The sequence below is a fragment of the Artemia sp. Qi Xiang Cuo genome, chromosome 13, assembly GCF_049724085.1.
Source record: "Artemia sp. Qi Xiang Cuo chromosome 13, ASM4972408v1, whole genome shotgun sequence".
In the NCBI taxonomy this organism is placed as follows: domain Eukaryota; kingdom Metazoa; phylum Arthropoda; class Branchiopoda; order Anostraca; family Artemiidae; genus Artemia; species Artemia sp. Qi Xiang Cuo.
In genome coordinates this window covers 62,816,421-62,835,090 of record NC_142806.1, presented here as the reverse complement: position 1 = coordinate 62,835,090, position 18,670 = coordinate 62,816,421, and the positions used below count along the sequence as shown (strand labels likewise).

Sequence of the window (18,670 nt, the reverse complement as noted above, 5' to 3'; positions counted from 1 at the left end):
TCATACCACAGATCTGAGCTCTACGCTCTAACCTCTGATACTGCACTGGCTAGACGTAACGACAAAAAGAAAAAAATAAGATAAAACAAAAGGATGTTCCGATGCCCATTTTCTTCTATTGTTTCACTGTATAATGTTAACTAATTCTTTTTTTCATTCAGTTTATATTGCTTTTGTCTAAAGACAAAGATCTGTTTTCATTTTTTCTTTCATTGTTACTTTAAAGATTTGAAGTTTCATTTTCCAATCTCTATAATTGAATATTCGGCTTCCCTGGCATCAAATGTTCCACTTTCTTTAAAATTTTTTGCAGAGATAAAGATTTAGCTGACATCTTTGTGGCAAATATCTGCTTTTCCCCTGTCTCCTCATTTCATTTCATTACCTTAATATACCAATAACAGTGTAAATGAGATATGATTGTTTGAATTGATTAAGAGAAAACTTACAGAACTATTTGCATCTAAATGTTTATCAAAGTGTGTATCATGTGTACCATAAATCTGTTTCAGAGTAAAGTTTTATGACATAGCCAGTGAATACTAAGGAAGCGGCAAACACAAGGGATTTGCTCCCATGGGAATATTCAATGCTATCCCCAAACCCGTACCATGAATACCCGTTCTCAGACAGATTTTATTTCAGAAGTTAAGAGCTATAAAATCATAGAAAATGGATGTTATTCAATAAATAAAGTTACTAGTTGACCTGAACATTTTGAGCAGTTTATGGGCTATCAAATGATAGTAAAAAATAAAGTAAAAATAGGGTATATTGACAAATGAAGCTCATTATTTTAACCATTTATTCACTATTTTCATATTTCTAACCTCGCTACAATATCGTTTTTTTCTTTCTGTTTTCAGTAATATGATTTATTTTAAATCATTTAAATTCATTTTAAATATTTATTTATTTTTATTTTAAATAAAATATTTTAATTAAACTAACAAAGATTAAATAAAATATTTTATTTTAAAATAAATAAATTTATTTTAAATTTTATTTTTATCCTGACTACAGCCAAGATGAAACCAACTCTTGAAACCTCCCCATTAGCACCCTGTAGAGATGGCCGGTTAAATAAAATCAACTAAATTAATTTATTAAGTCAAATAAAAGATTTAAAACTTTCTAGTTAAATTAAAGAGATGACGCATTAGAGAATACAAGTCAATATAAATGAAATACTATATTAAGGCACCATCGAAGTTAGAAGAAGGGGAGGGGTTTCAAATTAAAGTCAGAATAAAATAGGCAAATTGTGTAAAAATATGTAGAAAATACTGGTGGAACTTACGATACTCTTGGAATTTAAGGAGGTGCCAGCCCCCCTCCAAGGTTACTTACTTGATCAAACTGTAAGTAAATTCCAAACACTAGAATATTCTTCCTACTTTTCCTTTCTAGGTAACAATAATAATATAATTTCAAATGAACTTATATGGTGTCATCTAAGAAACAAATCACATGTCAATAATCGTAAAGATATTCTCTTTATCTATATTATTGCTACACTAAGTTACAACTACTAATTACTCATTGCAGCACTAAGACGAAGGATGCCAACACAGCTTTGCACGCTCCTCCTCCATCTCAGAGCAATATACCAAATTGCTTTAACTAAATCTAAAAAAAGAGATTTTTTGACATTGAGATTTTTACAGCTAAAATAAAAATATACCATGATTTTCTTCAATTTGAGCATCACCATCACTTTTATTAGGACAGTTGCTAAAAGCATGTGATAAATACATACTTACTTATTTTCCGCAGAAACCAGACGATGAATTGTCTTACCCGGCACCAATTGGGCCTTGCAAACGCCTCAAATGACCATTTTAATCCATCAGGTGCAGTTTCTCCGGCGATCTTTAGCCAGTCTGTCCAGTCTCCACCCATGCCTCCAGAAGCTTCCCCGTGGTTCTATAACCTCTTTGAATTTTGCCAAAGAAACTTCTCCTGTCCTCATAGTTATCATCATTGGATGGATAATGACTTGAAGAAGATAAAATTTCAATATAGCGTACCTGTCATTAACATCTTTTGATGATAAGGGCCAGCTCTTTTCACTGAGCACAACGATTTCTTGTTTTCCTATTAGTATTTCTAATCGCCTTCTAATTCTGAGGATACAACAAATGCAGCAGCGACCAAAGGAGTCCAAAGTCCTCATCTCTTGTACCTTGAAGTGTCATGTTTTGGAAACGTACATCAGCGCAGCTCAAACTGGCACTGCATAGAAATGATAGGTACATACAGACAAGGGGAATTTATTAAAGTAAAAAAGAACTTACTGGACATTCCTCGCAGTATTTTCCTGAATATCTTCCTTGTTCGTTTTCAACACATTCGCACGTGCCACAGATGCACTCTCCTTTGCCACTACAGATCTCGCCGCCTCCAGGGGGTATACACGTGTCTATCGTGTCGCGACAAGAGCAGTCCGAGCCAGTCCAACCAGGGAGACACTGACACTCACCACAAACACAGGTTCCATGGTCAGGACCACTACATAATAAGCCATTGTTATTTTCACATAAGAAGTTGTCACATTCGCAATATGGACCAGAGACAACCTGAAAAAAAACCACAAAATTTCTATTGAAACATGTTCATGATAAAATATGTTATTTGTTATGCCATAAAATGAATAAAAACACTCAAATTTTGATGAACTTCCAACTGAGCGAAAATTACCTTGAACATCATAAATTTACCAAATTCCCAGCAGATTCGGAAAGTAACAACAACCGCTGGTATTCCCTTGAAAAAAGTATTACGGTGTTTTGGTAATATTATTCTTAGCTAATTTTTTAAATCGTTGGGAAATTTAAAGACCATTAACGGTCTACCTCTATGAGATAGATCATTAATGAAGTACAGCATTTAAGAATCAGTGGTCATATATTCTAGAAATATGGCATACAAGTACCGTCATGGATGGGGGGGGGGACTTATAACATTTGTTGCGACAGATAAGCTTGTCTTATCATGAATGACTTGAATTTTTATCCTCTGTAGCGAAGAAATATTCAGATTCTCGGAAACCAAAATCTTTCAAATGAGAGTATTCTTCCCCCCTCCTGATTTAGATGTAATGTTTTAGCTACAGTGAAACCGGTATAATACTGCAGTTTAAATCGTAGCGAGAACCTTTGTACTCTTCAGACTCGGTGGATTATGTTGAAAGCTCCGTTTGTTAGACAGGTTCTTTCGAGTGCTTCTTTCAATTCCGATCCAATATGCTCAGTGATGCTGCCAGGGTATTCAAAAAAAAAAAGAAGAAGAAGGATTTATTGAAAAAAAACATATCAACAAAAAATTATTGCTTCCTCCCCTAAAAAGCAAATTTTGTCCGTGGGGGAGGTAGAGAAAACAAAATCCTTAAAACAAAGAACACTTGGCCACCGACACCACTAATACCATCACACTAAACAATAAATACAAAATAATATCATATAGTATACTTCCTCTGGGAATATCATATCAACAAAACCCCCACAATAAATAAATCAATCAATCAGTCAAAACTCATATTTAGCAAAAGCAGTTCCTTAATGATTTTTTTTTTAATATTGGGGTCACCAATAGTCTTAATATCACTATTCAAACTATTCCATTTCCGCGTACCTCTATAAAAAACAGAAAAACATGAACGGGAAGATATACCTCTACGTACACAGAAGTCCGCGCTACCCCTTGTATCATGAGAATGAACAGTAGACCTAATTTATGAACAATAGACCTATTTCTATTAGAAAGAGTTCTATGTCTTGGTCCGCTTTTTATTCTTAAAACTAAGTCCATAGTTGCCATACATCAGATTTGCCCTTTTTTATTTTCAGGGAGACAGGACATGCTGTTCCTAACACCCAGTCTAGCCAAAAGGGGGGTGAAACCCAAATCATGTCAAAAATGGTGGAAGAAACTGGAAACAATTAACTACTTTATTTTGGAAAGATCTGCTCCGCTAAAGATGCAGCTAATTGGGAAAACAGAGGACTTCATGTTGACTAGCATAACGTCAGAGCCGTTCGTTGGCGGGGGGCGGGGCCCACCGGGGCAGTTGCCCCGAAGACCATGGATCGGGGGTGCCGCGGCAGGGGAATTGCCTACTTTGATCAAATTTTCACTTTAATTCGGCTTCAATTGTTTTGGTTATATTTGAATCGGGAGGGGGGCGCTGTAATTAATTTTGCCCCAGACATACTAACCCTAGGAACAACTCTACATAACGTTTACCCGACCTTTAACTGGCGTACACTGGACTCGTCCATATCACTAGCAAGTGCAGTTTAAGATAATTTAAGTCAATTGAAGCTTTATCTAATAGGAAACTTCAATCCCAAACAAAGAATTTATTCTCCCAACTTAAAATTTTAAAATGTAAAACATAATTGAGTTCCTGCTGTTAATGACCTTAAAATTAACTAGCGTTTTCATATAAGAGGCTGTAGTATCCAAAATATGGACCAGAAAAAAACCTACAAAAAAAAACCATAAACCTTAACAGTTCACATTGAAAAATAACAAATTTGTTTAGGCCATTTCAAGCTATTATTAAGCAGAAGGGGGAAATTCAATAATATTGTTTTAAGGGGGGGGATCAAGGATTGATTCCATTAAGAGTACAAAGACAGGTTAGAATGAATGAACTGGTTAGAAAGACTGGTTGATGTCGGAAAAGGTTATTATCTTACTGAATCATAGGTTAGTAGATACAGCTTATCTGGAAATGTTGCAGGATAGAAGGAATACGCTTCAAATTTTTTGGGACAATTGAAACATTGTAAAAGATATTAAATTAAGAATGACGCGAGAATTACAACGAGTCAAAAAAGAAATGAAGAACAAGAAAATAGTGAAAAAGAAAGAAATATTACGTTAGAAAAACACCGCTATCGTAATCTTCTACGCCAACAAAATGTGGCGCAAAATCCAGAACAAACCTATTAAGATGCAGTAAACTACGAAAGTGTCAATTACAAGTCACTGGAACCTTGAACGGTGTATGTATTTTCTGTAGAGTCGTCGATTTTCCCGAGGACAGAGCAGCCAACAAAGGTGAGTCATTTGAAGCTTTCTGCTTGCTTGCTCGAATTGCATTACCACCTCCACAATTTCCAAATGAATTGGTTTGGCCTTATATAGGATGTCAATTGCTCTCTAGAGAGTTCCACAAGCAAATCAGAAACTTGAACTTATGTTTTGTTTTAGCTACATTCAACGTAAGCGATAATCAAACAAGTCGATGATGATCAAGTCTAACGTTTTCAGTTTCAAAGTATCAGGACAAATTTATCACAAAAACAAAGTATCAGCACATCCATCCCAAACTCCTGAGGGTGATTTTGAACCACCTTCTATGGCCAAACGTACTTTTTAGACCCCGACAAAAATTTTGAAGAGCGCCTTGCACATCCTTTAATTATGTGATCTCTCGTAGCCAAATGGATCTCTTGAATGAAATACTGCGAGACACAAACAACTATGCCAAAGGTTACATGAAAATGCGAGAAGTGGAGGATGATGTAAATCAAGCTGATGATTCACTGGGATAGCAGCCAGAATTAGATGAAAAGCGATAATGAGAGCCAATATACAAAAGCCTGTCGCGACATCGTGCCAGGAACTGGCGGCAAAGACACCAGTCGCAATATATATATATATATATATATATATATATATATATATATATATATATATATATATATATATATATATATATATATATATATATATATATATATATATATATATATATATATATATATATATATATATGACTTAGAATCTAGTTTTCACTTTGTAGACTAGATTACAAACTTGTTCAAATTGCACAGAAAGCGCTCTCCAAGCTGTATGGATACTCCCTCTCGTAGCATTAGTTCCTTCGGCCGACCCTTTGAGACTCTTCATCTGACCTATTGCAAGGACCCGTTTGATATTATTTAAATATTTCTAGGGGGGGGGGGGTCTTTTGAGCAAACCTTGTGGGGTGTCGCTCGGTTCCGGTCTGTTCATCTTTTATTGTTAATAAAAAACCGGTGAACTGTTACGTCTGGTTCCTATATAAGACTTTTTTTTATCACAAATCGATATTTTTGCTTTCAACTTCAGCTGACAGGGGTGTTTTTACCTTCGGCTGACAGGAGTACTTGCACCCCCCCCCCTCCCCCCATGTGAAGACCTCCAACATAAACAAAATAATTACAGAAATTTCAGAGTGAATCCCTAAGTTTACCGTTCATTAATATTTGGCTGAAATTGAATGAGTGAAACAGGTATTGATGGTTTCTGCTGCTCTGCGTTCCATCAAAAAAGGGAAGGATATAAAAGGAAATAAAAGGAAGGAAGGCAAGTAGAAGAAAACAAGGAATGTAGAAATACAAAAAGTAGCCAAATTTTATGGAAATTATAAGAAAGTAAGGTTAGGTTGTACCTAAAATTTTTAATTTCCATTTTTTTTTTTTTTCATTTATTACCACTTACAACGGAATATCACACGACTTTGTATATCAAAGGACTAATTGAAAACACTATATATTCAAATTTTGATCTCGGCTATACCAACCTTTCGACTTTTCAAATAATACTCAAATTTTAGAAAAAAAGCTCAACTTAAGATATAGTCAGACATAGAATTGGAAGAAGGAGAACAAAACTCAGGAAATAAAACAGCTTATTAATATAGAAAATCAGCACATAACAACAAAACCACGTTTTAGAATCAGCATACAAAACACAGAATCACGTTTGGGAAAAAAATACCTGAAAAAACGTTAAACAGATGACCCTAATTGATGGTCAAGACGGCTCGTCATTCTAAGAGATTATTTGCCATTATATTAATCGAGAAAAAACCTACAATAACCAGGTTAGAATTATCACTTGATCCAGAGTTAAAGAAGAAAAGAGTCTCTCTTGTCAGAAGTGAAAACGAGTTCACCTGATAATGTCGGAAAAAAAGAAAACTCACCTCCAGAGGGTTAGGTCTTGCATAGCATTGGCATTCACCACAGACGCATGCACCTCTGTCATTGCATAGAATATCAGTAGTGTTATCGGGTCGACACCCAGCTTCGGAGTCAACAACATTAATATTGTCATTGTTGTCGCATTCACAAACACGCCCAAAATGAGTGTCATCACAATCACATACGCCGCATTTCAGTGTGCCAACACCGTTGCATTCTTCTGCTTCTTCTTTGTAACCCTGTAACAATAAGTTAATAAATTACATAAGCTAATATGTTCTTATTTAATTCAAGTAAACCTAAAACTTCCAAGAGGCCAGAAATTTAAAATTATAACGCAAGATGCGAAATGAATCTCCTAACTTCTTATCAAGTGTTATAAAATAGGTAGAAAAGTGCTCGTATTCCTGGCAACTAAACTCGAAAACACTACTAAAGGCTACTGCCTGGCACGCAAAGAACAAAACTAGAGCTTGACACCCGAATCTAAAAAAGCCATTGAAGTTTCCCAGCAAACAAGCTGGAGCTTAACCTAGTCTGGGCCTGATGTTGCTGCTCTTGTACTTTAGGTGTATCGTAAGCTAGCCTGCTGCAGTGCTATAATGAAAGTGCAAGATTGTAAATTGAATGAATCCCTGTACAGGAAATAATTCTCCGCTTAATAATTAGAAAACAAGTTCCCAGGAAACAAGTTGGAGCTTCACTTAATTTGGGCCTGTTGTTGCTGCTCTTGTGCTTTAAGTGTATCGTAAGCTAGCCTGCTGCAGTGCTATACTGAAAGTGCAAAATTATAAATGGAATGAGTCCCTATACAGGCAATAATTCTCCGTTTAATACCTTGCAAGCAAGTTCCAGCAAAAAAATTGGAGCTTCCCCTAGTTTAGACCTGTTGCTGCTGGTCTTGCGCTTTAAGTGTATCGTAATCTAGCCTAATGTAGTACAATACCGAAAGTGTAAGATTTTAAATAGAAATGAGTCCCTATACAGGCAATAATTCTCCGTTTAATACCTTGCAAGCAAGTTCCAGCAAAAAAATTGGAGCTTCCCCTAGTTTAGACCTGTTGCTGCTGGTCTTGCGCTTTAAGTGTATCGTAATCTAGCCTAATGTAGTACAATACCGAAAGTGCAAGATTGTAAATAGAAAATGAGTCCCTATACAGGAAATAACTCTCCACTCAATACCTACTAGTTTGTTCCGACATTTAGGTCCTCTGCCATTAACGTTAACTCATAAAGTAACACGTATCCAACCACGCTATATCCCTCCGGTGCCAACCTCACTACTGAGGAGTATGTCAGACAGCCCAAGATCATGTCAGTGAGATCATAGGTCAATAATGAACTTCAGTAGTGAGTTTAGGTAATACAAATTTTCCGTTTAGTTTTTTTGCGAATGGTACAGCTCTAACGGTGAAATCAGCAAGTGATTTACAGACGTTAGCAAATCTAATAGATAAATATCAAAAGATGAAGTACATTCAGGTATATGGTGACACAACAAATGTGGTTATATTTAGTAAGAGAAAAGGTAAATATGATACAAGATTTTGGTTTGAAGAGGAGAAATTTCAAGTTGTGAATATTGAGGAAGAGCAGAATGTTTACATATGTTCGTAATAATGTAATAGGAATAAAGAATTTGTCACTCTACAAAGGGTTTTTCTTTCGAAAATAATCCCAGTTCTGCGTCACAGAGCAGATATTCGTCGACGCCAAAAAACCTACTGAGCAAGAATGCTTTCAATTAGGGTGCTTTAAGAGATTGTATGGGCTATACAAGACGATTGTTACCCAGTTTTGAATGGTGATCTAGGTCAATGGACACTATGAAATTACAGATCATTAAATGTGGTTGAGATAGTTTAGTTACCGAGTGATAGCCTACTTAAGGCAGCTTATGTTGCACTACTCCCAGGAGGAAAAAAAATCATGGCAATTAAAAATAAAACACATTTTAGATAAAACGGGGTTTTCTTAAATTTGAAATGAAGCTAGAGGATAATGGATACAAATCCAAATCTGAAAGGTTAAGATTGTGCTAGGTAATCAAATGATAAAGATATGTAGTGAGGAAGCAAAAGATTTCCGAATTTCCTATTGACCCAAGAACTATTTGCCCAGGGGAGGATGCCGAGAAGATATTCAGCATACTCAGCATTCAGATATTCAGCATATTCAGGATATTCAGATATTCAGATATTCAGCATAATAAATTCGTCGGGGTTGCTTTGATTCCGTTGCCGAAAAGGTACGCCAATAAGGTGCAAGGTATAAAAAATTTGGGTTGAAAAAAGGTATAAAATAATTACAAAAATCTGTAAGTATTCCATCAGGCAGATTAACAAGGACAGTTAAATGATTAAGCATATCATACAAAGCACGAATAATACAGGTACTGACCCCGCGTTTACACAATTCAGTGAGGATATGCACGTGAATTATCGAATCATTTTGAAACGTTAAAATTTTATAAACATGTTAAGCTATTTTATGACCAGAAGTTGTACCCTATGCTGCATTTATCAGGTAGGTATCTCACTTCAAGGCCGTACCCAGGATTTTTTTTTCGGAGGGGGTTTTACCCAAAAAAAAAATTCGGGGGTGGGGGAGTTACACAAAAAAACTGAAAAAAAAGCATACAAAATTTATTTATATCCATTTTTGTTTCGTTTTTACGAGTCGAAAAAACATCTCGGGGGGGGGGGTCAAACCGGGTAATCCACCCCCCGGGATACGGCCTTGTTTCACTTTCTAGATACAGCTCAGGGAAAACTTTGGAAAAATAAGGAGGGCAATTTGATACATTGTTCAATATGGTCTCTCTAGAAGATCCGAAAGTATATTTCCAAAAATTTTCCAAAAATATAAAAGTTTTTCCAAAAATATATTTGGAAAAACTAAGTTGATACATTCCAAGCCTCTTTAAAAGTAGGCCAACATCACTACAATTTATCTGTAGAAAATTGCGAAGTGTCTTGAAAAATGTGTTTATTCAAAAGAAATATTAGTTTGTTCAATAAATTAAGCGTTTCATTTATTTGATTTCTACGGGATAGGAATTTGGAACAGCAGAGACTGCAGATACAGGTTTATATTATTTGTAATTTTTTGTGTAAATGGCCTTTTCTTGTGGCTTTAAATACACTTTGTCTTAAAAGTCAGAACTTCGTTCGGTTTTGGCCTACTGTTGCTGCAGTTATACATCAAGTCCCTTTGGATTATAAGCTAGCCTGCTTGAGTACTATACTGAAAGTGCCTGTTTGCAATGGAATGAACCTGTATACATTTCGCCACTTGCCGGCTACCAGTCAGTTGCAATGTTTTGGTCCTGTACCATAGAAGCTAACAATGAGTCAAAGGCACATCCAGGATTTCTGTTTGGGGGGGGGATATTTTTTTCGGGGCCGGGTGTGTTCAATAAAACTAAAAAAAGGCATTAAGATTAGTTTATATTCATTTCTGTTACGTTTTTAAGAGTCAGAAAAAAAAATTTAGGGGTTGCGGGAGGGGATCAAACCTGGTACCCCCCCCCCTGGATACGGTTTCGCATAGAGTAATGCACACCCAAAAACGCCATATCCCTAAAGTATCAACCATACTACCTAAGAGTATGCAAGACTTCCAAAGATAGTAATAATAATCACCTGTAAAGTCTGAAATTAGATAATTAAAACGGCTCAAAATCATTCAAAACGAAAAGATTTGCACTATCCAGCAAACACCAGTGTTACCATTACTAATTTACAAAACCTGTGAAAAAGAAGTGCCAAAAAACCTGTGACCAGGGCCGTAGCCAGAATTCTTATTCAAAGGGAGGAGTTTCAATTTTTTTTTAACGTATGAAAAAATTATTTATGTATTTTTGTTACGTTTTTACGAGTCGGAAAAAAATTTCGAGGGGATCAAACCACCTACCCCCCCCCCCCCCCCTCTTTCTGGATAACGTTTGATAAGTACAATAAAACCTAATAAATGGTATATATTTGGAATAAAAAATCTCCTTCAAAATTTCCTCACAAATATAAATTGAGGAATCTCCCTTTTCAAGCCTCTTCCAGTTGCGTATTCCTGCCATGCTTAATACGCTCGTTTTGTCAGAGTTATGCCTCTGCTTGAATAACAGCAGGGAAATATGTTCCTTCATACTACACTTCCAAATAATCTGTCTCTGCAATAGTGTCAAATACTCCTTTCTCTGCAGGCTGCTCATTTTCTCCTTGTCCCAGGTGGAGAGACGAGTCATGACTCCTTTTGACCAACCAACTATGCTTCTTCTCCCAATTTTAGGTTCCTCCTCAGCGCCAATTTGTTGTTCAACTGGAGCATCATTTAATGCTTCTGTTGAACCACGCTGTCTTCCCCTAGTAGATCGCTTTCTAGGAAAAGCTTTGGCGAAACGTCTAACCTGCTGACAATAAGAAGAGAAGGTTGTAACTGGGACAATTATACACTGTCAGTGAAGCCTCTAATGCCCACTTTCGGGCATGCATTCCTCTGCAGCCCTTGAGATTCGTCTTTGTCATTTTCATTTGTCATATGATCAGACGACATTTTTGGTCTGTCATTTACTTACAACCCACTCCGGATACTTGAAGGGGTGAAAGCACGCGGGAAGGATGTACCAACCAATCCTGCTATATTGTAGATGATAACTGTTTTTCCCAAATTGCTTATCATCCAATTATCCATCACTCTGTTGTAATGAGCTTTGAACGGAAAAAAAACTGACATCTAAAGGTTACAGCCTGTGGCAATTATGAGGGGGAATGATAAGAAGGACAATACCCTTTTCCTTGACTATGTTAGCAGTGCTCAGCAAAATATGCGATTCATGATTATCAAGGATCAATAGCTTTCTTCGCTCAGGTAAAGCACACGAATGCTTCATAAAAGGGCGGAAGTACTCTTAGATCATTTTTTGTGTGTAAACTCGGACGGGTTTGCTCCAGCAGCTCATCCTTTTGGACTCCCTTTTAGCAAAATAAAGCAGTAAGAGGTTTCCCACCGCAGCAACTGTTCCTATCAATGTAACTAGAGTGCCTCTTTCGGCTGAAGTAACTTCGTCGACTATTTACCTACCTTTCTCCGTAAGGACTTAAGGGGGTCTATGCACGGTTATAACACCCGTTTCATCTGTGTTATAGATGTCAGGAAATTCTCTCAGAATGAAAATTCTTGTAATTGCAGAATTGCACTTCCCACACTTTTTATTTTATCAGTATTATTTATTAAATCAAAGATTAACTATAAATAGCGAAAAAGTAAAATTCGCTCAAGTACGAATAGGACCTGATTAACAAAGTACCATTGAACTGTTGTCATGTTTATATAAATAATATTTTTATGACACATTAATTACGTTATGTATTAATATTATAACAATAATAGAATTTACAACTTTATCTCTTATATATCATACTACATATCACTATAGAACTAGAAAATGAATAGTTCGTAATTCAAGGACATGTTGGAATCAAGAAACAGAGGAATTTGAACAGGGTTTTTATAATTTAAAAATTAAATATCAGAAATTACGGATTCATTTACACATCCACTCAAGAAAAAAAAAAGGGTGATCAAACAGTGAGCTTTAAACATTAAGGCAGAGTAATTTGGTCATAAAACCAGCTATTTAAACATTTTAAATTTTTGTTTACCCTGCCCTTTTCCGCTAAGGGTGATACTACAGAATACTTACATTATTTCCAGGCTTTTCACAATCACAGCTACATAACAGCTCCAAATCAAGAATTAGAGACTCGTTTATACCAACAGGATAAATTTGCAATAGCTGGTTCCATTCTCTGGGGTCAGTCGGACAGCTAACCGCCTAAAAAAAAGAGGGAAAATATTAAACTAATAATACTATACAAAAATAAGGATTCAAAACTAATAAAAATTCTACTACTAACTGAAGACTGAAGAGGTAAAAAAAAACAACCAACACCAATACAGCCGCGCGCGCTCTTCCACCTCAATACTCGTATAATAAAACAATATACAACTTATTTTTAAAAATCGAAAAAAAAAATACAAAATCAATTTTAAATTAAATCCATAGCCAGAAACCCACGGAGGGCTTCTGCACCGTCTCGGAATGGAATTTATGATAAGATAGACTAGGCATTTAGTGAAATATATAGTCAACTTTCACTTCATTTGAATATTATATTGAATATTATATTCAAACTATTGAGTAGAAGAAAGAAATTTGATGCCTAGTTTCCGAGATGGCTAGTAATCAGCAAGAGCTACCAAGAAAAGGAGAAAACCAAGTAGAAAAGGAGCATAAAAGTAAAAGGAGCAAAAAGTAAAAGTAAAAGGAGCAAGAAAAGGAGAAAACCAAGCAGAAAAGGAGCATATAAAAGTAGAAAAGAAGCAAACCAAGAACTGTGTAGCTAGGGTTGAAAAATGGGTGAAAGTAAATGAACTTTTACTTTATCACAAAGGTGGTCTAAAAAACATCAAAAGGGAACTGGTAATTTGTTTTCTACTAGGAAATCTGAAAATAAATGGCATTAATAAGACAAAAGACTAAGGTAAGCGGAACACAGGGATGGAGAGAGGGGAGGGCTCTAAGTTAGAACCTCCCCCCATGTGAAAACTCCTTTTTAAAAAGTGCATAGTTTTTAAAAAGTGCATAGTGCATAGTGCGTAGTGGTCATTATATGGCTAAAATATATAAAATGACTTTCTATCGTTGAGCCCCTCCCAAGCCCTTAAATCAATTTTGATGGGTCAACCCCTTCCCGGCCCTAAAATAAATCTTGAAAATTACATTTAAATTTACTTTAGAAAAAAATTCAACTTAATAACGAGCTTCCTCTTGTAGAAAAGAGACTAAGGGTTGTCTTCTAATTTCGTCAAAACTGCAGAAACTGGTTAATCAGCTACAAATTCAGGATATATCAGGAAAATACTCACTATCTTTCGGAAGAAATCGGATTATATCTGAAATACCGGGAAAAGGGCCCACAATTTTTTCCACTGGATAATTGCCAAAATACATCCTTTTTTGGGTGCAGGAGATTATATAACATTGACTTAACCTAAACATAATATTATATTTCAAATACCAAGTTTTCCAACTCCTAGGTTTGAGATAAAAGCAACCGGAAATGCCGGTTGGTTCTGTATTTTTAAAGAAGTGCCTCATTCAAATGTAATATATCCTGCTTCTGTGATTTGTCCACGGAGCCGCAATTATTTGTGTCATTTGATCTTTTCTTATAATGTTTTTTATTTTAGATTTCTTCCTTGTTTTTTATTTGCACGCTTCAGATTCTTCTTTTTAAGGCTGAGAACGCCTTCTTATATCCAGGAGAAATATTCACGTGACTATTTTCTTTTTTTCTTCTTTTTTTCTTTTTTTCTTCTTTTTTCTTCTTTTTTTCTTCTTTTTTTTTCTTCTTTTTTTTCTTTTTTTCTTTTTTTCTTCTTTTTCTCTTTTTTTTTTTTTTTGTTTTTCTTTTTTTTTTTTTTTTCTTTTTTTTTCTTTTTTTCTATTTTTCTTTTTTTCTTCTTTTTTTCTTTTTTTCTTCATTTTTCTTTTTTTTTCTTTTTTTCTTTTTTCTTCTTTTTTTCTTTTTTTCTTTTTTTCTTCTTTTTTTCTTCTCTTTTTTCTTTTTTTTCTTCTTTTTTCTTCTTTTTTTCTTTTTTCTTCTTTTTTTCTTCTTTTTTTCTTCTTTTTTCTTCTTTTTTATTCTTTTTCTGCTTCTTTTTTTCTTCAGTTTTTTTTCTTCAGTTTTTTTTTCTCCTTTTTTCCTTCTTTTTTTCTTCTTTTTTTTACTGGCCATACACCCGTTGTTTTTTAGATTTTTTTTCTTGGTTTGGTATCCAGAACAAGATATCTACCCAAACGTTTGCCTTACCGCCGTTTCGCCTTACCTAGGGATAGCATCAGAAGAGAAAGAACCACAGAAAAAAGACACTGTTTAGGTGGTCAGTCTGGTAAATATGCACATTAAAAAAATTGTAAGAGCCAATAAAATCAAAATAAGAACAATTTTGCTCCCATGACCCATCTTACGTCCGTTCATATCGCAAAATCATGGTTTTATAAAATTTTTCTATTGGTTATTTCCAAATCATAAAAAATTTAGGACAATACCACGTCTTCGTCAGTGTTGCCATGTTGTAGTAATTTAAAACATAAAGATAATAGAAATGAATTGTCAAAACGGTATTTCTTATAGCAATAATATAATATTATAATAAGCACTAACTGCAAAACTCTGACTTACTTCAATTTTGGCAGTGAAATTGACAACAGTGCCCACTTTGAGGCCATCGCATTTGTTTGTCTGAACAGGGGCACCGCCTGAGAGACAAGATGAAAAGTACGTCACTCGGACATGACTTGTTGCATTATCCTTCAACTCGACGAATGAGGAAATTTTCTGTGAAAAAAATTGCGAAATAATACGCATTATACTATTAATACATATTAATAGTATATTAATATATATTATAATATATTAATAATTATATTAATAAATTAATATATTAAATACATAGACATAGCTATCTTTTAAAAAACATTTAGACTTTCTCAAACTAAAAATATTTAGGTTCTAACTGGTAAGAAATAATATGACTCGTAATAAGACAGTGAAATAGCAAAAGCGTATTCTTCAGTGTAATTATTTTTCCAAGACTTCAGACATTTTTTAAAATAAAAATAAAAAACTTCCAAGACCAAACTGTCTTTCCAAAAAAAAAATATGAAAAAACAAAATTCTAAACAGGATAATATTTTACTTTAACAGAAAAAAGACCAAAGAACTTAGATTACTAGATTTTAAATGTTTTAGAAATTAAATTAGAAAACCCATGATAAGGCTTTACAACAATGCTTCCACTGCCTCCCAATTTTACTCCAATTTCCTCGAGTTTCTCTAGCAAAAAGAAGGGTTCTCCAAAATCTACCCCCAAAATTAATACTAAGAAAAAGTAATGACTTGGGTCTCGTGTTAGTGCATTTACTAATGTCAATTCTTCAGGAGATTTAGGAGAACCCTGTTTACTTCTTACCAAAAAAATAAAATTATAATTTGTGTCTAGTGTTAGTATTTGTGAAATTACAGATGTTAATTCTCTGCTAGAATTAAGAGAACCCAATTTCATTTCGGAAAGATTCCGGGAGATTCCGGGAGAATCGAGGAAAATTATCGATTTGTGTCTCGTGTTATTGTTTGTGTATTAAAGAATGTTAATTCCCTAGTAGATTTCAGAGAATCCGATTTTATTTTGGTGAAATTCAGAGAGAATCCGATTTTATTTTGGTGAAATTCAGAGAGATCCCAAAAGCTCAAGGACAGTTGAAGCACTGCTTCACATCAACGCTAATTAATAAATACCAGGACAAAATAGGTACAAAAATGAAACATTTTTAGATAAAATAAAATGTTTCCCATAGAACTTTGCTTAAAATCCTTAACGAACTCAGCGTTTTTTACTAATAAATAGGTGTTGTTCTGTTAGCTGCCCTTAAGCAAAAGACGCATGGAAATCACTTTTAATTGCCGCACTAAGACAGCACTAGGAAATGTATCAGTAACTGACAAAAGCTCTGGTTCAAGCCTTAAGCAATCAATAATTATGTCCAAAGAGTTCCAAATGGCCAAGAAAATAAGTTCAGTATTTAAGTTTACATTAACTATTTGGAAAGGAAGTGTATATTTGGATTTAAGAGTGCCGGTTTTAAATTAAGTGACGTATAAACTGACGAAATTACCTGCTCTTCCTTGGTATAAGACTAGAGAATCGGGAAATGGTTAGAATCGGATCGTCGACGATTCAACTTGAGAAGATGGGGAAAAGGATAAATGAGATTACTAATCTGCATATTTCTAGGATTAAAACTGAATTGTCTCTGGAAGTATTATAATTAAACAAAGTCAACTTTTGATTAAGAGGTACTTAGCTCAAAGCCAGTCTGCTTCACGTAGGCCTATGTCACGCTAGGAAAATCTTTACAGGTTAAGCAGTCTAGCTGAATTTAAGCTGGTATTGGTGACAAAACCTGAGGTTGTTTACTCTCTCCTATATCTTAAAGTCCATGAAAAGTCAAATCTGAAGCAGTTTAGGGTAATTAATTAGTTAGATCTGAGGTGTCAAAAAACTTAGGCACGGAAAATTCTCTAAAACCAATCAAGCGAAGCATCAGGAACAAATGGCTTTTCAGTAACTACTGCATATTTGTCCAATCTGAATTTCTAGAAACAAAAAGAAAACCGCCAAACACTAGAAGGCCAATTTTCTACACTGTTACCATTTTCCATGCTTTTTGACTGAGATTTTATTGCCCTAAGAAATGCTTAAACTTCTGCAGGGTAATCACATCCCTTTGATGAGCCTCACTTTTAGTTACTGACTCATTCCCGGTTTTTTAAATTGCACCTCTTTAATGACCCTCACCTTACATTAGTGACTGATTCAAGCGTCTTGACTTTGCATTTTTTTTTGCCTATAGCGTTTTTTTTACTTTGCCTTTTTTTATTTTGCCTATAGCCTTTTTTTACTTTGCCTTTTTTCATTTTACCTATAGCCTTTATCCATTTGTATTAAGTAGAACATTTCCTTGTAACACTTAGGCTATCATAGTTTGTGCTTTTTGTTCAATGATTATACTATTTTTATCCTCCCTTACTAAATATGGAGCTGAAAACAAATCAATTAGGACTAATGCTTTATATCATGTTATTTTGAGTTTATGTTGCTAAAGGCAAGGTACTTCCAACGTTAATTTATGATTTGAATTTGTTTCTATTATGTTGCGTTTTACTTACTAGTCATGACCTGCTCTCAGGTATTTCATGGATATTATTTTTTCTTTTCTTTTTTTCTTTCTTTTTATTTCTCACATTTTATTTCTTCTTTTGTTAGAACTTATGGGCTTTTCCGCCTAGACCATTTACCCCTCTTCCTTTTTCGCCGTCGTAATGTGGAGTGCTATTTTAGTAGAGATTGCTCAAATTTTATATGTCATATAGTGGCTCATTAAATTAAGGCTCTGGACTATCCTGGTGCGTTTCGCGTTCAGTACTCTTCAGGAGGGTGTAGTCATACAGGCTTTTGACTCAGGGTGGTAGTTTGTGCTATTTAAGACACTTAAACAATTTATTTTGATGAGTACACTCTACTGGTATTAGCACATTACATTCAAATAGGCAATAGTTAATGATCTTATTTTTAAATAGCAGGACCTGCAATATGGGGATGAGAACAGGGACGTCGTTTGGGGGGAAGGTGTAAGGGGCCAGTCGGCCCCCAATAATTTGGAAAAACAAATTATAATATTGCCCAAGCCCCTAAACTATCCAGATATGGGCCCTTCTTGCCTCCCTCCAAAAAAAATGCTGGAGCTACGCCCCTGGACGAGGATGTTGGCAGTTTCGAAAATTATCAAAGAAGCTATTAAATTAAAAAAACGGCTTTCAATCAGAACATAATTGAGTTTGAAGCTATTAGCAAACTCGAACAGTTTGACTGGGAGTTAAATTCAAACTGTCGTGTAAAAAAACCCATAAAAACCATAAAACCGTAAAAACCGTAAAAAAAACTGTAAAACCATACAATTTATTCCCTTGTTGATGCAAATAGCCACTTTTCAATAAATTTTCATTTTGTATCATTTCCATTTCCCACGTCTGTAGTGCATGGCGCTAACATCAGGAAAAACATTC

The 18,670-nt window shown here is 34.9% G+C and overlaps 1 protein-coding gene across 1 annotated transcript in view; it reads right to left on the bottom strand.

Moving 5' to 3' along the window:
* The window catches only part of LOC148945530 (integrin beta-PS-like), a 72,892-nt gene that overhangs the window by 8,964 nt on the left and 45,258 nt on the right, over window positions 1–18,670 (bottom strand). Inside the window, exons 10-13 of the mRNA XM_089099072.1 lie at window positions 15,227–15,382; window positions 12,682–12,813; window positions 6,983–7,219; window positions 2,298–2,579 (exon numbers count right to left, since the gene is read on the bottom strand). Of these exons, the coding sequence (XP_088955198.1) occupies window positions 2,298–2,579; window positions 6,983–7,219; window positions 12,682–12,813; window positions 15,227–15,382 (807 nt within the window). The remainder of the gene's footprint in view (window positions 1–2,297; window positions 2,580–6,982; window positions 7,220–12,681; window positions 12,814–15,226; window positions 15,383–18,670) is intronic.